Source organism: Mchenga conophoros, linkage group LG9 (genome assembly GCF_057382185.1).
Source record: "Mchenga conophoros isolate Kocher_MC1m ecotype Shallow Benthic linkage group LG9, M_conophoros_male_GT1.1, whole genome shotgun sequence".
In the NCBI taxonomy this organism is placed as follows: domain Eukaryota; kingdom Metazoa; phylum Chordata; class Actinopteri; order Cichliformes; family Cichlidae; genus Mchenga; species Mchenga conophoros.
Window position 1 is genome coordinate 28,020,702 of NC_140534.1, and position 23,900 is coordinate 28,044,601.

Genomic DNA, 23,900 nt, shown 5'->3' on the forward strand with positions numbered 1-23,900 from the left:
CATAACCCTCGCCGTTATGAATTACTGCTTATGTAATCATCTGCTCTCTGCTAAGGTCTGCCTGGCTGCCCTTCAAGCATCCACACTGGTCCGTGCATCAAGAAATAAGAAAAGAGCTGAAAAATGATGTGACGACAGATCTGAAAACCGCAAGCATCCACTGCTGTCAAACACACAAGACGCTGCTAAGATGCTGCATGACAGTGCTGCTCAAACGGTTTTGTAGCTTCTATACAGCCCACACATAACGAGAGGAAGAAGCCCTTGAAAAGCCAATTTGCTTTAAATTAAAACACATGAAAAGTCCACAAAAACAGAGATCCACAGTCCTGTGTGCGTCACTCTTTAGTGGGTAATACATCCATTCATTTCTTAATTGATCTATAAGGTCTGGTTGCCTGCCTATCTCTGTAATTATTAGAAGATACTCATCTTATGCAGATTTAATCGTTTTGGCTTAAGCTCAAAGTTATAATCCTGCTGTGATTATAGTGAAATTTAACCCTACCACTTTTATTGCCATCTGTTCATTTTGACTCAATGTCGTGTTTCCTTTCGCTCCTACAGGATTTTGAAGACGCAGTCGCTCGAATGGTATTACAATAATGTGAAGAGTCGCTTCAAGAGGTTCGGCAGCGCCAAGGTTTTGAAGACTCTGTACAGAAAGCACATCATCGAGAGAGGAACGTTCTCTGATCTCCCAGGTAAGTACATTCCTGCATATTATGATGATTTTTTTTTATTGCCATATATCTTTTTTAACCCTGTGATTATTCCCTTTGGCATCATTTTGATTTCAGATACAATCTTTCTTTGGCAGCGTCTGCATCTCGCTGTGATTAAAGCAGTTTGCTGGAAAGATGATCAAAAAAATTGAGATTCTTGGTTTTGGCCAGACATTAAGAGTAAACGCAGCCAAGCTCACTTGATTGCTCATTAGTCCGCGTTGTTAAATGGTCACTCGCTTTGTTTCACGCGTTTTTGCCGTCTCGTGTAATGAGTTGCCTAATTGTTTTGTCATCGGTAACAAAGGTTTTGTCACACACATGCACGTCTTCAGCTCAAGCGAAACTCGCCGCTGCGCATCCTTTGACTCTTCTTTTGTTGTTTTGAGAAATCTAGTCTCTCAAATGACTCTCTTGGTTTTGTTGAAAATACTTCTGCACCTATGAACTGGCCTTTCGTGCAAGTGGGTGAGTCACTGCTGCTGCTGCTGCTGGTGCTCACGAGTGTTGGAGTTGGTAATGGTCATGGTTAAGATACCCTCCGGAAAAGTCCTGCCACTTAATCTCAGGCTCAGGCCACTTTGCTTCTTGTATATACCAAAACATTTTTATTTTTTTTCTCCCAGCCTTCCTCTGCTTCACGTAACATTGTTTTGACCAGGCTGCACCATGATCGGGCTGCACCCTGTGACTGACAACAAGGCATTATTTCATATCCTGGTACATGGGATTAAATGGAGGAAAAGAACACAGAGGGGATAAATCAGGTCAGAGTTGAGGCACGATTAGATGAGCTGAGATGTTTAGGGAATACATCAAGTTTATTTTGTCTGGAATTTCTAAAGTGATTTGCGAGGCACAATGAATATCACAGCCAGAAGGAATTATAACTGCAACTATGTAACGCACAGAGTAGAGGACTTTAGCTATGGTACTACAGCCTGCAATGCAACTTACATTAATTATTACTGTGGCGTTATTGTTGTTTCCTTTTAATGGGATTGGCCAAATTCTGCATGACAAAGATCTAAAAGTATGAAGTCCAGAGCAACGATTGCATGTCTAATGTCTATATGTCTAATAACATGGTGACAATTCAGTTTAGCAACTATATGGTGTTATTAAAAGCAATAAAATGCTGGTTTTTAAAGCTTGATCGCACAGCTTTGATGGGACTGTTTTGTTTTTACATCCGCACTCTGTGCATCAATCTTATTCTTAAAAAAAACAAAACTAAGTATGCAGTTACTCAGTGGCTTCCACGCATGTTTGACATTTTGCAGTTCATTTCTATCATTTTCACAGTAGGGTGTCCTTCTGGGAGAAGTACAAAGCTTTCATGGTTTTTATTTTTTTGGTTGTTGTGACTGTAGCTTTTATTTTGGTATGTGAGTGGACAAAATGATCATCCTTGTAAAGCTCTAGTTGTTTGATTTCCTCTCCACTTCTCTCCCTTGTAATCATCGATCCTCCTCCCCATTCTGCTTGCACTGGGTCCTCTCCTCTCCTCCATCTGGGGAGGAGGAGGAGGGATTATGTGACTCTGCTCATGGTCTTCCAGCTTGCCTGAACCAACCAGTAGATTACACCGCTTCCAATTCTCAAATACCCACTCACACCCACTCCCAGTAACTGGCTAACGGACTGCCCATATGATATGGATATGCTGTGACGTGTGCAGGCCATTCAGGTTCTGTGTGTGTGTCTGGATATTAGTGGCTTGTACAGGAGAGCTGTGGATGTCCTCACTGTCAGAGGTTATATTTCATTTTTGTGTTTGTATTAAATACATTATCTTGTGTTCTGTCAAACTAACTCAAAAGATATTTTAAAAAATGATCAAAAGACAGAGCTAAAGCTGAGAAAAGTAAGGGCTTTGACTTTAAGAAAATTGCTCCTAAAACCTCCTTTTTGGCTGCTAATGTCAAGTGTTTTGACAAGTTTATAAGGGAAACAGATTAACACGATTTACATCAGAACTGCTGAGCTTCAACAGAATAATAAGATCAGCAAGTAAATCAGCAATAGATTGCGGTGGGTGGTGGTGGGGGGATCAATTATAAAGATGTTGCTCATTAACAAGCCGATGTTGCACCATCTCATTTGGTCTGTTTTGCTTCGAGAAAAATAAGTTTTTGTTATGTAGCCCAGAAACTCCACCAGAATGTTAATAATCTCTTTTCTTCATGCATACAGAAAAGCGGCTTCATAAACCATCCCCGGCTATATGTGAAATATAGTCTGCTTTCATAGAAAAGAATGTTAAATATTTCATCACCGAGGGGCCACTGAAGGTGAAATCAGTTCCACACGAGTGTGAAATGTCAGCTGCCATGACGGCCGGTGGGAGTGATGTGACTGTTCTACATCTATCGTGTTTCCAAAGAGAGAGTGCGACCTTCTCTTTGAGGACAAAGAGAAGGTCACGCAAGGAACAGAACATGCTCTTTGTGCTTTCACGTCCATGTTTTCCTGTTGAAGGCAGCGATGCTCCTTTGTGGCAATAGTCTGTGTGTGCACGGAAGGATACGAGTGCTGCTCTGCGTGATCAATCTGGCGCCTGGGGACTTTTTCGCATTAAGAATGGATGAAGTGTTGGTGACCACGTTCTCTGAAGACGAGCAAATCGCATATCAGTGACAACAGATAGAAGACTTAAAGGGAATCATCCATCCATCTATTCTCTTTGCTTTTCTCAGAACTGATCCAAGTGTCTGATTAAGTGGATCGGCAGATGCAAAGCACTAATCTGGATGTGTGTTAAATTAGTAATTAATGCCTTTGATGGGGAATATAGCATCAAATTAAAAGAAATGTGTGCAGCGGTTGTTTTTAATTGTGCATTAGTCTCTCTTAAACATTTTAGTATTAAACTCTTGCAGCGAATAAGAGCCTACATGTCAACAAACTGAGGCTATTAGATGTGACAGAAAACAGCAGAGATATGGTATAGTGTCATGGCAAGAGGCTAGAGGGGAAAGCACTTCTTTCTCTTATGCACACAGAGCACATGACAGAGTATGAATCCATTTAAATTTTAATACTGATATGAAATATCAAGAATCAGTTCCAAGCTGGCATCAACGCAGGAGTACAAAACTGCTGACGCCAAGGTTGGAAACACTAACAACAGTGTGGGAGGGGGCCCACAGATTCTGTCTTCGGTCATTTTCTTCCCACTGAAATGACCTGAACTGCAGTGCTACGTAATCATTGATTCTCAAACCTGTCGAAACAACACTGGCCACTTCCATGATGGGATAAGAGGATTCCTGTGTTCTGGATCTATCTGGCTGGGGCCTTTCTGTCTGCACAGGCACCTTCATCAATTCAGTTAAGTTCAATTCGGTTTTATTTATGTAGTACCAGCAGGAATAGCCACTTCAAGGTGCTTGATATTGTAAGGTAAAGACCCTACAGTAATACAGAGAAAACGCCAACATTTAAACAATGCCCTTTGAGCAATCACTTGGTGACAGTGGGAAGGAAAAGGAAGGAAGGAAATCTCCGATAGGCTCAGGGAGGGGCCTATCAGGGTCTGCTGTAACTGGCTGGTGGTGATGTGAGGACGTCAGGACAAAAGACACACTGCAGAAGACAGTCAAAGATGAATAATAAGTAAAGATTAAATGGAGAGTAGTGTGTGAAGAGCAAATGACCATCATCAGTCCCTGACATCATTGTCCAGCGGCACAACCCTGATGTGATGTTATTGAGCTTTACGTGCTGGTAATCAACTTTTTTGTAGCTGGAGCACGGCTAGGTGTTTGGTTATACATAATAAAGGTGTCTGTCATCTAAATTGTGGCATCTTGCTAGTACCTTGTCAAACATAGTTATTCAAACTTCGAAATTAGTTTAGTGTAAGCCACTTGTCTGCTTTGCAGCTTAGGAAATTAAAACGCTTGTATCTGATGGTGTCAGTAGGTTCTTCCTGTCGAGTTGCTGTTGAGCAGTCGAACAGGTGTGCTTAAAAAAGTGGCTGCCTACTTTAAATAAATATTGTTCCATGTTCATGTCTTTTGCAAAAGCTGTGCTTCTTTCTAAAATCTATTTCTGTTCCACTGTGGTAAACTGGTTTAAGTGCAGTAGCCAATGTTGGATATTGGCCATTGGCAATTTTTTTTATGACAGATTAGCTTTGGATTAAATATCTCCATCACAATGTAATGTTTATAGATATCTCCCTGCCTCTCCAGTCTCATTTTATGGTATAACATCATAAAATTCGCCATGAAACGCAGCACGGTGAGTTGGTTATAAAAGATCAAGAGCAGGAATGGTGAATTTTTTTTCTGACACTTAAATCTCATTCATTTCAAATGGAGGATTACTGATGTCCTACTTTTCTCCTGCCTTTTGTGTTTGCTGTCACATCCCTTCAATTGCTCGGGAGGCTTACCTATCGAGGAAGGTGACAGTGACTTGAGAAATCCTCCGGCATCATATCACCTTCAGTTCTCAGTAGTGAGAAAGTTGAGGGAGAGAGGAGCAGGCGTGTGAGTAAACCTGATGTAACTCCAAATGTTTGATGTGTAGCTGCAAACATTTGTGCAAATCTTTCTCTTCTGAGTCTCTTTTCTTTTTCTCATTCTTTTGAATGTGATGCATATTGCAAAACTGGATTCACACAATTCACATGTGGTGATAAAAAGCTTCAGCACAGCTACAATAATACAGAATGTGTTTCCATGCAAACAGCAGATTGCTTTCAAATACAATGCTTTACATTGGCTCAGCTTTTATTTTATGTGCTCATGAGGCAACTTCTTTTAAATGCTGCTGAACGAGGTCTGGTCTGATCCTTTTCTGTCCACTGACTGATTTAAAGTCTCAACCTTCAGCACTGAACTGCTATGCAGTAGGTTACATGTAGCTTATCTAGTGAGTCACTGACAGGACAATGTGAACAGTGACCTTGAGTCTGTCTTCGTGCTGTTCTGCTAAAATAGTGCAGAAGAAGAGAAATGTAGTAACAAAACCCAAGGGTCTCCTGGATCATTTTTATGTATATTTTTTTATTTTTAGGAGATTTGTCCTCATTTGAGACCTTCTTTTGCACCTTTTACGATAAAGCTATTCCACCAGACAGTCATGGAAATCATTTATTGGCATTTGTGGGATCTTTTCTTTTGATTGGCTGGGCTCTTTGAGCTGAAAGCTTGGTGACTCTTAGTACAGTGCTCTGTATGTGTGCTAAGATGAGGGCAAAATGTTAACCGGGAGCCTAGAGCTACTGACGTTTAAAGCAAACAACTACAAGGCTTGGACTTTTAGTGGTGTCAACAAGTCAACTGTATCTGCTGGCATTCATTTAGATACAGTATGTGTGTGTGTTGATGCACTGAAAGGTCTGATCTTTAGCCCCTGGATTTAATACCACCTTGTATTATTTCTAGTAGTTTTTCTACATCCCACTCCTCTTTTCAACTACTCCTACACTAATGTCTAACCTCTTAAGATTTTCTGCCATAATGTCTGTTTTTATCTTTTTCTTTCATGCACTGCTTTGTGTGGGATTAATGTTTTCTTCTTCTCCCAAATGAGCATTTTCGCTGACTCGGGGCTGCATTCTTGAGTCATTAAACAGCATTGTTCGTGACCTGTTTCCTGCATTAGAAAGATTAGTCCAATCGGCTGCTTGCTTCAAGTCATCAAGTCAGTCCTTTTAAGTAATTGCGGTCTGCAGGTGGCTTTGGTTGCTTTTCAGAAGTGGGGAAAAAAAATTGAAAGCTGCAGTTAATTAGTGGAAACATTTTTCTCCTTCATTTTACTGCTCGCCGCCATCATTTGAACTTTAAAGGCTGTGTTTGCCCCAATACTAATTAATTTCTCATCACGCATGAACCCACACGCTTCCCGGTGCTAGAAGCCCCACCTGGATGAAGTTATTTCATCAAACACCCTACATCGTGTGTCTTACATTTCATGATAGATCTAAATGACTTTGACATAATCTCAAATAAGGAAATAAGTAAAATGCCAAATTCTCACAGATAAATAAACATTACTTTTCTTCACTACCTAGGCTTTCATGATGTGAACAGACACTCTGTCAGTTAAGCCATTGTTCTGAGGACTTTGTTTATGAGACTGTATGTGCTGCCAGATGCTGCATAGTAATTGAAAGGAAACGGCCCAGACTCTCCTCCTCCTGCTGCCGCTGCTGCTGGCACTTCAGGAATGCTCTAAGTGGAGCTTTATTGGCTCATTTATTCATGCACCCTGACTCTCTTTTGTTTCCTCTGTCTTTCCACATAGTCTGTTTTATGACACTCTATTTATTTCAATCAACATAACCCAAATTGTTTATGAGAGCATGCAGTTCTTCTTGCTTTTGTATTCAATATTTTTATTCCAACACAGCAAAGAATTTGGATTTCTGCTGCACGCAGTGGCCTATTAAACCATATTATTCAATATCCATACACGGTTTTATTCTTGTAAGACAATGCATGAACTAGATTAAGTTCTTCATCTAATTGTAATGCCTTAAAATTTAATAAAATCTGACTCTACACTGCTTCTGTCGTATATATGGAGCATTAAAGAGGTTGAAGATTGAAGCACTCTAGAAGGACAAGGAGGTTCTTGAGCAATATGCTAGCTACATCCATCAGCTTGTTAAGGTTGTAGGCATAGACGTTCTTTGGGCGAAATCCAGAAATCAGTGTGTTCACAGTGGTGTATGCCTTAGCAAATATATTATTTACTATTTTTGCAATCTTACTTTAGTGCGTTTGCTCATAAATCAGTCATAAATCGCTATCAGCGTTGTAGCACGGTAACATTTTCAGTCAGCAGTCTCCGGGGGCAACATACTTTGCATATTTAAACGTCATCAGCATGGTTGCCAACTCACACTGTTCACATGGGACTCTTGCTCTGAGCCTCTGGCTTATTCTCACACTGCCATTGACAACACTCAGCAAATGTTGCCTCATTTGGTTGTATTAATTCAGCCTTTGGAGCTGAAGATGTATGATGCACACTGCAGCCTCTCAGACAGTGTTTCTGTGTGGACTCTGTATCCTCCTTCATGTGTCAACATCTGTTTCCACAAACACACCAAAGCTATTAATTATACAGTAAACTGCTCTCAACTGGTCAGTTAGAAAAGTCAATAACGTTGCTAGTTCTGTCTGTGCAGCTGTAATTTGAAGCGCCTGTGTAGTTAACTGGTTACACATACTGTGGAGTTATACTACTACATACTAGCCTATGTAGTGTATTGTATTTATCCATTATACACTATATGGACAAAAGCATTGGAACACACCTCTTAATCTTTGCATTTCAGTCCCTAGCTGTTTAGTGTGCCTTCACAAACATGTATAAAAGAATTAGCAGAAAGTAGCAGCCTGGATGCAGGACTCAGCAGAAAGAGGTGAACTTAACTTTGTTGCTGGCAAAAGACCATGAAAACAAGAAACTATCATTTTCATTTATAACTATAATAGGGCGATGTAGGAACTTATTGACAGACTGACAACAAGCTGAACTGACTGACAGACTGAACATCACAAACACAAGACAAGGGACTATCAAAATAAAACAGGAAGTAACACACATACTGAGAACCAGACTATGACACGCGCACTTGGCAAAACAGGGATATTGACAGCCAGAGAGACATGGGAACACGAATGGGGAGACAGGAAAGGTTCACAAAAGGAAAATGAACTAGAATGTAGACAGGCTACAAACAGAGGATGTAATACATGACCAAGGAATTCTACTACGACAGTAAGGAACCAAATTCAAAGAAAAAACCTTCCGGTCTAAAAGTCAGATAACATAATAACCAATACAGAAGCATAAAGACAGATATAAGATACAAAACAAATATACAGACATACTGTATGATCATTATAGTATGATGATGATGATGATGATGATGATAATAGTGCATCTGACTCCTAATCTGCATCCCTTTTTTTTTTTTTTTTGGTATTGTGCTCTCCAGTTCAGCTAAATTGGGTGAAAAATTTTACACTTCTTCCATATGGAAAGGTTACTTGGGGAAATACCTTACACCACATGACTCATTTTTCAGCAGTGCCCACACCTGCTTATTCATACTTATTATGCAGGTATGTAGAGATTTGTGAATGAGTGAACAAAACAGTGATTTCAGACGTAGCCCATATTTTAGTGTCTCATAGCACAAAATGAGAATAAAACACCTCCAAGGATTTAAAAAGGATTTTAAGTGACAAATGTGCATCGTTGTTTTTCATTATGTCAGAGGTCAGCACACTGATTTACATCCATTTCCTGGAGATTTACTCCAACCCTAAAAATAACTACTAGTAAAGCTAACCTTAGCCTAAATCTCAGCTTTCCCCAAACATTTAAACAACCTTCAAATATAAAGATTTTCAGTATGGGGTTGATTTGTCCCCTTAAGGAAACGTAATGATGGATATCAGTGTCATTCTGAGCAAACTAATGACTCTGTTGTGTCCTATTACCCAGTAGCCACAAAGCTGCTTTGGACATGTAACTCATTGATGAGCGGAAGAATGGAAAATAAAACAATGGTGTGGTAAACCCTCTTTGGCAGTCACTGTCATTATACAAATGCTGCAAAGCTTAGTGATATGAATAATTTCACAACATCTAATTATTTTTGGCATCAAAAATATCAGAAGCAATGATGTTCTTTATTAAAAACGGACATCCAGGTATATATTTTATTTAGAAATTGTCCAGCTAATTGTGCCTTTCATTTAAAAATTTTTGTTTTGTTTTCACGGCTGTTTTCGACCTAATTCCAAGCCGCAGCAGGCGACTCTGTCCGTGAAATGAGCTTTGAAAAATTAATGTAGGTTAAAAATCAAGCATTCACTACCCAGCCAATCACCGTTTGCTGAAAACATTCCCAACTTTGCTGGTGAGCAGAGTAGAGCATTACAAATGGAGTAAGACAGATATATTGTTCAACGGTCGGTGAGGGGAATGTTAAATAAGCAACTGTTTGCCAACACATTTGCCGTATTCACTTTATTATGCGATAAGTCAATTTTGTGTTTGCAGCTCGTCGCGAGCGGAGGCACTTTTTGTTAAATTTGTAAAGTGCTCGTCGGTGATGAATATACGCTGAATAAACAACAGCGTGCTCTAGGCTGCTTCCATTAAGGTTAAGAAAGATTTTCATCCTCTGTGTCGACGTGCAGTTCCACCCACTTTCCTACCAGTCGGTGTGTGTCTGTGTGATTCTTGTGAGGCGTGTCACTTTCTGTGACAGCAGTCTTTTCTGTGTCTACATTGTCCTGAGCAGCTGCAGGTAATTTCCCCCACCTATTGTCCCCTTCCACACTGTCAGAAACTATAATTCAGCTCTAACCAAGCGAGAACAGTACCACTCTGTTGGACTCCGTGTGAGTCAAGGTGAGACAACTTTGGAGGAGGAAAGGAGGTGTGGAGCGTGTAATAGTTTGGGGACTTGTTATACCTTACTGCAACTGGGAGAACTGGGCTTACAAGTGGACATGCACGAGGCAGCGCAAAATCTATGACAACTCCTCAAAGTAGAGTGAGGCCAATGCGACTTTAAAGCCGTGCGTAGAGGCACGTTCAACATTGTTTTTTCTGGGGGTCAGAAAGGAGTAATATAGCAGTTTAGAGGCTTTCGGGCTCTGCACTATAATGTTGCAGAGCTTTGACAAACAGTAGTTCATCTTGCTGTAGAGTTGGACTAGTACAGCACGGCTGACAGCTGGCTCTGTTACTGCTGCTCTCATGGGGGAATGGAGAAAATGCTGTTTCTGTAATTTTGATGGATTTGTTTTTTTTGTTTACTTGGCTTCCTTTTTTCATCCGTAGGACCCATTAAACCCAGGCTGAAAGCCTTTTATAAGACTTATTGCTGCTCCTTGCAAAATGTACATATTCAGGGGAGAAATCCACCTTTCATCCAATAGAAACACTGGAGTGTGAAAGAGTGATGGCTCTGTAATGGTTTTGCCTGTTTTCTTGGCAGTGTTGCAGTTAGCTGTGGCAGAGATCAGTGGCAGACTTGCACCAAACCATCGGGCACATTCTGCTGCTTCTGTGTATTTAGTCAGTGACAGCAGCCCGTCCAACAGGAGCAGCATCGGGGCTAGATTAACGGCAGAAGCTATAGGAGACGGGCCAAGAGTGGGAATCATGGAATTTAGTCTTGCTTGTGGGTTTTGTTAGCAGCAGGGGCTGAAATGTTGGGACAAAGCCTAGGCTTTGAGTAGAAGTTTGGTTTTTGTTTTGGCTCCGAGTGCTAAGTGGAAACAAGCTGAAGTGAAAACCAAAGACGGAAAAAGAGCAAGGATTCATGTTTGAGAAGGACTTATATCAGAGGCTAAGTTGGAAATTCACCCAGAGAGCTCTCTGGTGTCATCTGACAGTTTGTCTTCTTAAAATCTGCATGTCCACGTGCTCCCTTTTCATTTTTTTAACAGCTAGATTGATGTGAAAGGCCACAATAAATGGGAAGCACAGGGGAGATATCTAACAGGAGTTAATGGGCCACTAAGGGAATATTTGGTTTTGAAGGCGGGCACATAGTAACTACTACTCCTTCTCTGGGGTTTCACAGCTCTTTAAGTAGACCTGTCAAATTTCCATCTTGAGTTAAAGGAACGTCCCTTTTGTTGTAACTCTAGATTTTAGAAATTTGCTCAAAAAAAGATAACTGCACAAATATAGCACAGACTCACAAGAGATTTGGCCTGAATTAGACATAAAACACACACCGGAAAAACAACACACCACTGCACTGTGATGCTTAAGAGAAAATGTCCTTGGTGAGCAAAAACATGTCATTTGTTTGAAAGGCAAAGGGAATTATCAGATGAATTGTCATTTTCTTTCAACTGTCATCTTATTTTTGTTTATTTCTTTTTCTTTTTCTTTTAAACATCACAATTGGGAAATGGCGCCGAGTCGAAGAAGCGAAACAATACAACTTGACAAGATGACAAAAGTGCAGTTGGAAATCCAGTTGACGAGAGTAGAAAAAGAGGTCTTGGTGACATTGGCAGTGTAACCTACTTTTAACGTGGTGACAGAACAAAAAAAAAAAGCATGCGGCGATTCTATTTTCTGGAATGATACACGCAGGATATTTGAAGTTCTATGACAGGCTGTGTTTGAAAGCTTTTATCTGAAGGCTTCGTTTCACGACCTCTGTGTTTCAGAAAGCAGCGTTCACGAGGGAAGCAACGACAACGATGGCAGCGTCTGCGGCAGTGACTCCGCCTTCTACAAGCAGAGCGAAGGTGAGGGATGCGGTGATGGGAGGGCGGCGTTTTGTGGCACTGCAGATGAGTAATTCCAGCCACAGGTAGAATCAGCATGCTTGTGCTTTTCTATATCTCCTGGATGCAAATGCAAATAAACCTCCTTTCATGCAAAAGTGCACATAAATAAAATTCCCGCCCTGTGCTCACCACAGACAGCAGATTTTCTTGTGGATGCTTATTATATTTACACGTACGCTTTCATAAATGGATAAATATGCTAACAAGATATGCGGCTGACAATAAACAAACCCAATTTTGTTTGTTTACTGGTAATTATCTGCTGTGTGCAGTGATCAAGATCTGCCATTTAGATAATGTCAACTTCTAAAAGGCCCATGCAGAAAAAAATACCATATGCTTAATGTGTGTATGTGTGTATTTGTGTTTATAGGTGTGTCAGAAATGCCAACAAAACTGCGCTCTTTTATGATGATTTACAGCAAGGGTAAAATAATCGTAGTATGAGTCAAACTGAGGGTCGTTGTACACATTAAATAAAATCGTTTGAATTTCAGCATCCTAGCAACATCAGCACTAAGCAGGCACTAAATAGGAACTAGAAGGAGAAAGAGCGTATTTCTCCCATATTACCTTGCCTTCAATGGATCCCTGTTAAATCTAGCATTTTGAATAATATTTTGAATAATCAGTCCCCATCTTATCTTTTAGACCTCATAGTATCATATCACCACAATAGAGCACTTGATTCTCAGACTGCTAGTTTACTTGTGGCTCCTGGGGTATTTAAATGTAGAATGGGAGGCAGAGTCGACAGCTTTCAGGACTCTCTTCTGTGGAACCAGCTCCCAGTTTGGATTTGGGAGACAGACTGTTTAAGATTAAGCTTAAAACTTCCTTTTTGATAAAGGAGATGGAACTAGATCAGGTGACCCTGAAAACCTACCTTAATTATGCACCAATGGTCTCAGGCTGCTCCCATTAAACACTTAGCATTTCTTCTTCACTCACTCTTTTTCACTGTGTTTCTACACCACTGTGTTTAACCATTAGCTATTATAATTACATTCAGGACAGAAGGCACCCTTCCACAGTCCCTTCCCTTGTGCCCAACAGGTCACAGCAGATGGCGCCAGTTTCTTCTTGTTAAAAGGAGTTTTTCCTTCCCACTGTTGCCAACCAATTAGTCGTAGAGGGTTGTCCGATTGCTGGGGTTTTCTCTGTATTAATGCAGGGTCTTTACCTTACAATAGAAAGCACCTGTCTAATTTCAATGGCATGACTGCTGCAATAGTTAGAAACTAAAATTTGTGCAAAAAGCTCAAATAAGGTAATTTAGGGCTCTAGGAAACTATGAATGTCTGTAGGAAATTTCAGGAAATAGTCATTTAAATGCACCAAATGGACCAAAATATTAGGCCACTCCTCTAAATCTTTGCATTCAGGTCTTTTCAGTCCCATTGCCGCTGATTTATAAAATCAAGCACTAGCCATGCAGTGCGCCTTTACAAACGTTTGAAAAATTTGGCCGTTTAAAGACTGAATTTGAGAGTGGTTTGTGTAAAGTTAATTAAGCGGTGTCTGTGTCTCTCTGTGCAGAGTGCTGATGGACTTAATAAAAGTCTCTGACGCTTTGCTTACTCAATAACAGCATAGAACCGAATCTCCATTGGCATTAACATCAGCACAAAAGCTGTGCACCGGGAGCTTTGTGGCATGGGTTTCAAGTCGATACTGTAGGTGTATGTGGCCCATTACTTTTCTCTATGTAATCTAGTTCATTCTGGAGCGAAGCAGTGGATCACTATCACCATCCACAGGGGAGGGAAGGTTAAGGGAACTCTGTATGCATGCATTTATTTTTGTGTGCGCTGTGTTGTGTTATCAGGGCACAGTATGGCAGAGACACTCACAGTCGCCCTGCGTGTTGCTGAGGAGGCTATAGAGGAGGCCATTGCTAAGGCAGAGGAGTTCAGTGACAGCTTGGTAAGACATCCCTCTCTTCCCCTTCTTCCTCTCCCTCTCTTGTCCTCTGCCTCTCCTTTTCTTCCCCCCACTTTTCAGAGCTTTCGTATTTCCTTCCTGCTCTCCATCCCCATATTTTCAATCCCCTATATCACTGTCATGGCTTCTTACTTCTCCTCTACTCTTGCCTCCCTCTTGGTCTCAGTATCAGCGGGATACAGTCATGGTTTTTGGCAAAGACCTTTGCACAGACTCTCTCTTGGTAATTCACATTCACTTTGAACTGAATATGCTGCGTGTGTGTGTGTGTGTGTGTGTGTGTGTGTGTGTGTGTGTGTGTGTGTGTGTGTGTGTGTGTGTGTGTGTGTGTGTGTGTGTGTGTGTGTGTGTGTGTGTAGGAGAAACAGAATGAGGCTCGGTATCTGCGGGACCACAAAGAGGAGCTCATAGAAGAACTCGCCACAACCATTGTACAAAAAGTAGGTATTACTTTACTGCAGGTTTATTCGTCTCTTTTATGTGGAAGCATTAATTGCAGCTAAAATCTTTCAAAATAAAAAAAAATGTAGCACTTCAGGCTATGCCTTTCCTCTCCACCCTTTACAAATGGATTGACAAATAATTACGCTTTTACTCTATAATTTCAAACAGAAGTCATTGCACTTATATAATGTTTTAGTGAAATATGGCACAGGAAATAATTTTCAAGCAAGAAAAGAGCAGAAGGTCTTCGAAAATGATAATTTAGAGTGTCAAAATCTGCATAAATTACTTTAAAATTCAAGTGACAACTGCTTTAATTTTACACATGGCATTTAATTTGCATGCAGATAGTGAGTGGAGCCAGGATCTGCAGTTGTTTGATTGCCTTTGAGTTTAAAGTCAAACGTGTTGGAAATCAGTTCACTGGAAATGAAATACTTTGAAGATTTCAGCACATAATGTTACAATAAAATTTAAATGAAAATTAAATCATCGCTTTAAAAATTATTAATGGCTAAACATAAAATTCTGTTGTACGAGCGCATTTCTGCTTTCCATTGTGCATTTATTATTCTAGTTCATCCTTTTAAAAAGCTTGTTGTGTACGCCTCATAGCTTGTATGCACAGTCTCTGTCATGTTCTCTCTCCTCATCGCCTTCTTCACTTCCTTTTTTTCTTTTTCTTTTCCCTCAGATCATCCAGAGAAGGAAGCGTTCAGAGATGCAGACAGAGTTTGACTTTGTCTGGCCTCAGTCTCAGTCTCTGATCCAGCCCAGTGAACTGCCCTCTCCTTCTCAGCCTCACACTTCATCACAAGGACCACAAGACCCGCTCAAAACCTCCTACTCTCTCTATGTGAGTCCCTGTGTCAGTCTAAACTGTTGGGACATATGGAGCATGTCATGCTGCCGTATTCAGCCATCTCTATTTAAGTCAAAAACAAACATGCAGAATAAATACAGATAAAGCATAACCGGTATATTAAAGAAGGACATAGCCAATGAGACACTTCTAAGAGGCACTACAGTGTGTGATTTCTTAGTAGCATGGATCACATACTGCTCTGTACGTGACCCACCGATGACAGGTTCTCTTTTTTTGACTAATTGTGAATGCAGTCACTTGAAATTAGGTAGTACGATTAGATTTCCTAATATAAGCTGTATTTTTTTCCTCAGACTCTTTTTTTTTAATACTAATTTTTCTTAATGATGTGTTGGAGAATTCTGGAAGAGTTTACTTACTGTTGAGGGTTTGAGGGAAAGGTCCTTTTTTTTGAAAAAAGATAATACAATATGCCAACTACAGCAAGTCCTCACACAGGAACACATAGGCAAATCAATAGTACACAAACCTGGCACGGGTTCATACTACAAGTCACCAAGGACTCCTGGAGATTTGTCATCGTCCTGTGTGTGTGCAGAGCATCAAGGCTGCTCTGCCTTCAGTTTCCTGCTGTTTCACTCAGTGAAGATCAAAGTCTTGTGAAATACGCAGGGATCCTCCTCGACTGCTCTGCCTGCCATGGGATAAGCTGTGTTTATCAGCTCTCTACAAAACCACTCACTGACAGACAAAGCATGCAGATTTACACTCACATGCGTACTTACGCGGTGTAACACTAAACCTTAATGTTGTACCCCACCCTTTTTAAAGAGGAATTTTTGTGTGTTTAATTCTGCAATTAATTTCTCAAATTTGGGAGAAGAATAAAGTATAGCTTAGCTTAGCTTATTTTTCGAATTGACGCCAGAGTACAGATCAGACACTATTCCTAAAAGCTGTCAAATGTAAAATGCACCAAAAAGCTCTCATGAATGTAAATTATGTTGTTCCACAGATACACAAATATTACACAAAAATACACAATACACAAAAATTAAGTAATAAATGACTAGTGATTTAGTATATTAAAATCTTGAGCTAATGTAAATGTATAACTTTTATTTGTTTCGCACAGAAAGAATCACAGGAACTGCTTAGTAGATATTTGCTCAGTGTTATAGCTCCACCTGCTGGTGAGAATGGTAAATTACAGCCGGCATAGTGGTGACGTTTTAGGGTTTTTTTTATTGCTGGACAGGAAGTGAATTGTCCAGATGGACCAAATGCTCTTATGTGTATTACTTAATTACTATATATGGATATTATATTTTCTGGCCAAGTGCCAGTTATCTCTGTTTCTCAGCTAAAAATCTGTCTGAACTTCCTGTCAACAAAAAACTAAAAAAAAAAAAGAAAGAACCTGTCAACAGAGTTGTGTACCATTCTTTGGATCTGTGTCATATTTCTCTGTATTTACCTGTGTGTGTGTGTCAATGTTTGTTCTTGCAGCGGTTGCGGTCAGCGTTCTCTCTCACCAGTGACGACTCCCCAGAGAAGGGTCCAGAGGAGGAGGTAGCTGAGGCCGGTGGCGGCAACGACGGCTTGCAGGAATACGCTTCTCTGAAAAGGGAGCCAAAGGCGGCCACATCTTTACCCACCTGGAAGAGCATGGATCGCCTGGATAACTCGAGTAAAAGTCACACTCACAGACTCTTTTTGGTTGAGCAGCTTTCCATTTCGCTTTTATCAGTTTAAATATAACTTTGTGTAGATGCATAACTGAATAGATTTAAAGATTTTTAGACAAAGGCCATAGATTTACTTTTACATGTCGTAAAGATGCACATACATACAAAGACATACAAATTATTTGTAGAAATTTACCCCATGCATTGCTCTATATTAGCCTCATATAATTTTATTGAGAGTATGGATATTGAATTTATTTAGTACTCTCTGAATCCCTGCAGTTGACTCCGTTCTTCTATACTTCCTGCTGCTGCTTGTGATTTTCATCCAGGTGCCTCTTCAGTGCTCCAGAGTCCAGACGGCAACTGGATTGCCCTGCACAGTTCCCAGCTGTCTCGGCCCAGCCTGCTCACCAAGAGGAAGAGCCTGTTGTTCAGCGTGCTGGAAAAGGAGTCTGGCGTTGTCTCCGCTTACGACGAGATGGGATCTGACTCAGAGGAGGATGATGAAGGTGGCTGGGGTGCAGCGCTGAGGCAGTTTCGCCGCAAACTGTCAGATGAGACTTACTACACGGACTCCCAGCACGACCCCGAGTGGATTTACACTCAGCATCTCCCGGTCACCTCACCATCCTCGGGGCAGTACACCAACACAGAGACTCTCAACTCAGACTCCGAGGCCTCGTCAGTGCTTTCTGCGTGTCCCCGTAAACCACCCCACAATCTGATGAGGAAGAAAGGACCACCGGATACACACCTTCACCCTCATCACCAGCCGCTGCATCACCAACACCTTCAGCAGAACTTTTCTCCATACCCAGTCCAATCAGAGTCATTGGATGTGAACTTTAACCCTAAGGTGATGTCTTTGAATTATCCTGTTCTACAAAGTCAGATGTAAATATTGTCCTTTGTAGTGAGAATTTTAGAGCCATACCAAGTAGTTGGTGGACTAATATCTGCAAATATTATAATTATAATATCTGCAAACACCTTTCAACCATATTATCAGTGTTGATGTTGTCCACCAGAGGGCACTCTGCAACTTGCCTGTTGGAAATGCATGTATAGATCATCACAAGCACAACAACCTGCTGATCAACAGCAGAGCAGGAGAGAGCATAACTGAAGAATCACACATGAGAAATTTTAGGGAGATTCTAAAAGGAAGAAAGAAAGAATATTGACTGATATATCAGAGTATTGGCTTTACCAAATATCGGTATTGCTATCAGTCTTAAAGTCCTATATCAATTAATTACTCAACAGCTCTTTATTTGCTGATTAAAAGGTCATGACTGCTTTTGTAGAACTGGGGATGCTCCCTGTTACACTTTTTTGTACTCTGAAAAGAGACTCCGTGTTCCTTAAGTGAAAAGTACCCACCCCCCAGTTAGCTCTTTTTCTTAGTAGAGACAACAATAGAGAACAAAAGATACGTGAGTTTTTACTTGCAGTCCTTGGTGCAGAGGCCTCAAATGAGCCGACAAAGATACAGAAATAATAGTTGCGTTCAATTAAAACCTGATAACAAAAGACAGTCCTAGAAAGAAAAGCATGTTATCATGTGAAAGCTTTAATCTGATATGTAACGGTGGCACATGTACCTGTTCACTTCCTGTCACTGTTCCCAGGTGATGGGAGACAGTAGCGAGGCAGAGGAGAGGCAAAGTGATCCCGTCAGAAGATCACGGCGACGCAGGAAGAGTAAGAGGGAGTCATCATCAGAGCAAAACAGGACTGGAGGCCAGAGCCATCCACAGTCCGTCTACCCCTTAGCGCAGGTAAAATTTAGTGATTCCTTATTGGTTGTTAAGAGGAACTCACTTTAAAATCCATCTGTGCATCTATTTATTGGGGCTGTTCGGCTTGGTTGTAAAGCATTGTTTCACCATTAGAAGGAACCAAATGAAGGTCTCTAGTTCAGGCTGCTTTTCTCTTTAGGGTTAGGCTTTAGTCTTTAAAATCTGCAAATATAGGTTACCTGCTCGATTTTTTACAATTATCTTTTGATTTTACATGTCGACCTTTAAGGAAAACAGTGGTGTTCTACTCCACGCCCTGCTGAAGAGGGGATTAAGTGAGGAACAGCCAAAATCTGACACTATACCAGTGGCCACAGCTGCACCAGACGCCTTCAAATTAGATGCTATGACAACTGAGCCAGAGGACCTGGACACACTGGCGCCAAATTCACCGGTCCCCAGCCCTTCTCAGCCCCCCTCCTTGACCCTGGGGCGAGAGCTCTCATCCAGTAGCTCAGGGCCTGGATCCACAACCAGAGATCCTCTAGAAGGGGAGCTGCAGTCTAGACTTGGTCAGCTGGTCATCAGTGCCAACAGCAAAGTCAGCAGCTCATCTGAGGAAGAGTGCACAAACTGGCCTGCAGACAGGCAGACGGATAAAGAAAGTGACAGACAGAGAGAGAAATTGAAGCCAAAGGAAAGAGAGCGAGAGAGGCAGCGAGTGAGTGACAAATCAAGAGAGAGAGCAAGCGAAGCAGTAGAACAAGTGAACGGACAAGAGATTAAAAGAAGCGAGAAGCTAATAAAGAGTCCCTCGGTGAGAGAAGACGGCAGAAGTCGGGAGAGGAGGTTTGAGAAGGCATGCGAGAGTTTAGATATGAAAGTGGAAGACCAGGAACAAAAGAGAGGAGACAAAAGAGAACCCAACAGGCAGAGTAAGAGACAACATAAACGAGATGCGGAGAAGGAAGCGGGACCGAAAGGGGGAGCGAGGAGCGGATCCAGTGCAAGTTCGCCTGCTGTTACCCCTTCTTCCCACGAGGGGGCGCTGTCAAACAACCAGGTGGGGAGATGTACACAAGATTTGATTTTCATCTGCAGAGCGTCTTCTGCATGTACTTGCATTGCAGTCTGTTTGTTGCCTGTTTGTAAGCTTTTAAATTCTTTTTTTTGTGCCTTCAAAATCTATTTCCTATCACAACCTCCTGTGTTATTTACCTGACAATCAGTGCTGTCATTATCTGTCCCTCATCCCATGTTTTCTCTGGTTTGCTGTGTTGTTTTTGAGTTTTTTGTCTGGTCTGTGTGTTCCTGGTAAACGTGTGTGTGCTTTCTGTATGTGCATATGTGTCAGGTGGGACAGAATGACTTGGAGCAACTTCAGAGGCTTCAGTTGCTCTCCTCTGTCTTACAGCAGGTGAGATATAAGGGCTAGAAAGAGGATGTAGTTGGAAGTCATGCACAAGGATACACAAACCTGCAGCCATCCCATTTCATTTATGACCTTAATATCTTATTTACATGCACTGTAGTAAATTGCATTATGATTGCATACATATGATTAAAATGGTCAAATTTTTGGACTCTTTATCAGTCCATACAGTGCTGTGCAAACCCCTCATATCCCTTCATTTTGCTTCCAAGGGGCGAGACTGTGTGTTGAGCAGTAGGTTTCCAGGCTTTCTGAAGGTTATTCGTTTCTTCACTTTTCTGTTTAAGACTGTAAATTACTTTGATTTCTTGTGCACTACAAAAGTATGCGTATTATCAGAAATCTTTATTGTTTAATGTATGACTTTTGACATATATTGGGCAGGTAAAATAAACTTTAAATAACTAGATGTCAAAACTACAATCTGTTATGTCAAAAGTATTGTTCCAGCTCATATTTAAAGTTGCTTTTTTTTTTTGCATTTATAATCAACTCAGCACTGAGAAATCAATAACTACACAAAGTCAGATAGATGGGACACACGTACACACTTGGACAATACATCTGAGGCATGAGGGTCGATGCTGATCATTAAGCAGACTCATTCTAAGGGCTTCTATGAGTAATGCTTGCCTCTTCCAGCTTGTATGACACATGTACTGGTGTGATCTATTTCTGATGGCTTTCACAGCTCCCTTTACAAATCCGCCAGGACGCCTCAGTGCGATGTGAATAGAGGAAAACGTGTGACCATAGCCGTGATATTTGCGCCTTTTTGAAGCGATATCTAGTGTTTTGCCTTTATTAAATGAATCCGAATGAAAACCGAGTAGCTCACTGCCGTCGTACTAATTCACAGCATTTTCAGCGTACGTGATCTTCAGCAGGTAAGGGTCTGGATGGTGTACAGAAATAGACATAAAGCAAAGAATATTGAATAAATAATCCCAGATTCACAAAATATCAACCACCTGTGTTCATTACTTTTCATGCCCTTATGAGCTCATCCCCACTAGAACCACTGCTGTGGACACAGGTGGTGTCATTTGAGGCTTTGAGGCTTTAGAGATTAGCCCTCAGGGTGGAGAAGGTAATTGGGCCCGGTGTATGCACAGAGGGAACGATACAGGAAAAAAAGTTGAACAACAACTTTTTATTCCTGTACGCCAATCTGACTTCCTTATTTATTTATCTTCCCTGTGTGTGACATATTCCTATATTCAAAAGGCATCAAACTAGTTTCTTTGTTTTTTATGTACTAGGATCAACTTTCCTCATTGATAGGAGTGAGATATCAGTGTCTGTGATGACTGTTTGATCAGACGGGTGATGGCCTACTTCTTTGAAGTGGATCAGCACATCTCCACTCCTCCTTTGACCAACCCAAATCGATACCTCACTGTGTCCATCTCTGCGTCTCATTCTTTTTTAAGATCAATCGATAGTGATTTAAAAAGGAAAAAAAGATAACCAGCATCTCGTCTCTTTTTCATCACTTACCTTCTCCGGCTAAAATCCGGCTTTTCGGACTGTCACACTGTGCCCGAGAGGGATCGATGTGCTTCCGATCCCACTGATCAAAGCTTCAGCAAATTATTCATTCATTATGGAATAACATCTTTCTCTCTTTACTGCTATTTCTTATTCTTGCTCAGTGTTTACATGAGCTCAAGAGGATGAAACGGCAACTTTCTTCACTCACCGTCTTTACTTTTGAATCATTATTTGTCACATTATTTGACATGAATTTGGAGGCAGGCTGCTTGGGTTTGGCTGAAATGAGAGATCTCCACAGCTGACTTAAGTCATTTCCATTTCCTGATTAGCCGAGGCATCAATCGACAATCTTATCTCCTCTACTGGCAGATGTTAGATTATTTTGAGTAATGATCCAATCCTCAGCTTCACATCCAAACTGCAATTGCTTTCCTGAAGCTCAGTGACCAGAGATGATGTGTCCACAGTGCCATCATTTTCCAATTCAAAGCCTAAGAAAAAAAACAACAACAACTGAAGATGACTCACTTCTCTGGCTTTGTCTTGAGACCTCATTACCCCATTTCTCACATCCCTGTTCTGCACCCTCTGACTGCTTATCCAGGTCAAGCATGTGTAGATGTGGGTCCTCACAAAACATTAATTAGGCGACCAGAGTGACAAATATATGTGCACTTGTCACCTGCAAAATGTTCTTTTTTATTCACGTATTATTATTTTTAAGGCTTTACAGTGTGAAAACCAAAGGGGGCTAATGCAGCTGATTAAAACATGATGCCGCATTATCTTTATTGGCTCACATTCATTTTTGAAATGGGGATGTTTTTACAGCGCTAATGATTGCATAATGTTCCAAAATTGAATAGTTGCATAATTGCCTTTTGTCACATCCCCTTGCTCTCGAAATGAAATATATTTTTCATTATCATTTCACGTGTATTACACTACATTAAGCCCTTGCCCTTAAGGTGATGTTTACAGATTAGATGTACTTGCTTGACATTTTCTGCTTTTCTCACACATTAAGTCTCTTTAACAGTGTGAGTAATAAGGTTTTCTCTCTGACTCCAGTGTTTCTGGACATTTCACTTGAATTCATTTTAATCTCACTTGAATTCAAACGGTCTGTTTATTCTATTTGTTCTTTGACTGGAGCAGAAGTGCTCAGCGGCTTCGCTCTGCAGCATCACCACGGAGGTGCTAAAGGTTTTGAATGCTACTGAGGACCTGATTGGTGAGGCGGGAGGCGAGAGCTACACCCCTTCTGAGTCTATGAGTGCTTCTCCCATATCCAGCAGCTCTGAGACCCGCAGGTTGGACCAGAGGCTTACCAAAATGGAGGAGAATGTAAGCTAGAGAGCACCTCCACCCAGTAGTTTTGCCTCCTGAATCAGTGGTGCTTATGGGAACTAAATGTTTTGCTCTTTTCTGTGCAGGTTTATCTTGCTGCTGGTGCAGTGTATGGCCTCGAGGGAGCACTGGGAGACCTAGAGCACTGCGCCCGCAGTATTAGCAGTGGGACAACAGACCAAGAGCTGGCCTTCCTGGAAGATCAAGTGGCTACCGCGGCTGCTCAAGTCCAGCAGTCTGAACTGCAGGTACTTCAGAGGATCGATGACTGTTTGCACACATCTTTATACTGCTAATCATATGTTATAGTCTTACTAAACCCTGAACAAAGATAAGAAGAACTATTACCTGAGACATCCTCCTTAAATTCTCTTGAAAAAAATCATCTTTTTGCTTTAAGATATCAAACATTGAGGCAAGAATATCAGCTCTGAAAACGGCTGGGCTGAACGTGACTGTCTGCAATCGCTTCTCCAAGCTCAAGCCAAAGTCTAAGGTACTCACTGGCCTTCCTGCACGCTTAATCTTTTGCAATTTGTTTTGTACTTTCAGGCCATATGTAATGTCTTTAAAGAGTATTGGTGTAACTGATGAACTTGTCTGTGCTTATATAGTAATGAATGGTTATTGGAATAAAGAAATGGTCAGATATGGTTGGTTTGTTGATTTTAATGAACTATAATAGATGAGCGATGGTAATATTCTCATTACAGCCTCAAACCCTGGACTCATCACGCCATCAGAGGAGGAAGCTTCCAGCGCCTCCACTAAAAGGTACCAAACGTGCCAATTTTGCTCACTTAGGAGAAATCTATTATGTTGAGACAAAGAAAAATGTGTTTATGCATTTTTTTTTTTTTAAACTGAACTAAACTGCGGACATATGCAGGGTACAGCCTTGTATATACAAAGTGTGAACGTGTATGCTTATGTACGCGTGTGAAACCGA

The 23,900-nt window shown here is 41.0% G+C and overlaps 1 protein-coding gene across 3 annotated transcripts in view; it reads left to right on the plus strand.

Annotated features, from left to right (window-relative positions):
* myripb (myosin VIIA and Rab interacting protein b) overlaps window positions 1-23,900 on the plus strand; it is a 129,040-nt gene that overhangs the window by 100,920 nt on the left and 4,220 nt on the right. For 2 of the 3 annotated variants that reach the window (XM_085287342.1, XM_085287343.1), the window contains exons 4-17: window positions 568-704; window positions 11,903-11,983; window positions 13,854-13,951; window positions 14,329-14,409; window positions 15,108-15,269; window positions 16,749-16,929; window positions 17,260-17,786; window positions 18,562-18,711; window positions 18,962-19,735; window positions 20,027-20,089; window positions 22,760-22,948; window positions 23,038-23,199; window positions 23,352-23,447; window positions 23,665-23,725. In XM_085287342.1, the coding sequence (XP_085143468.1) occupies window positions 568-704; window positions 11,903-11,983; window positions 13,854-13,951; window positions 14,329-14,409; window positions 15,108-15,269; window positions 16,749-16,929; window positions 17,260-17,786; window positions 18,562-18,711; window positions 18,962-19,735; window positions 20,027-20,089; window positions 22,760-22,948; window positions 23,038-23,199; window positions 23,352-23,447; window positions 23,665-23,725 (2,762 nt within the window). The remainder of the gene's footprint in view (window positions 1-567; window positions 705-11,902; window positions 11,984-13,853; window positions 13,952-14,328; window positions 14,410-15,107; window positions 15,270-16,748; window positions 16,930-17,259; window positions 17,787-18,561; window positions 18,712-18,961; window positions 19,736-20,026; window positions 20,090-22,759; window positions 22,949-23,037; window positions 23,200-23,351; window positions 23,448-23,664; window positions 23,726-23,900) is intronic. The other variant, XM_085287344.1, reaches the window with a different exon arrangement.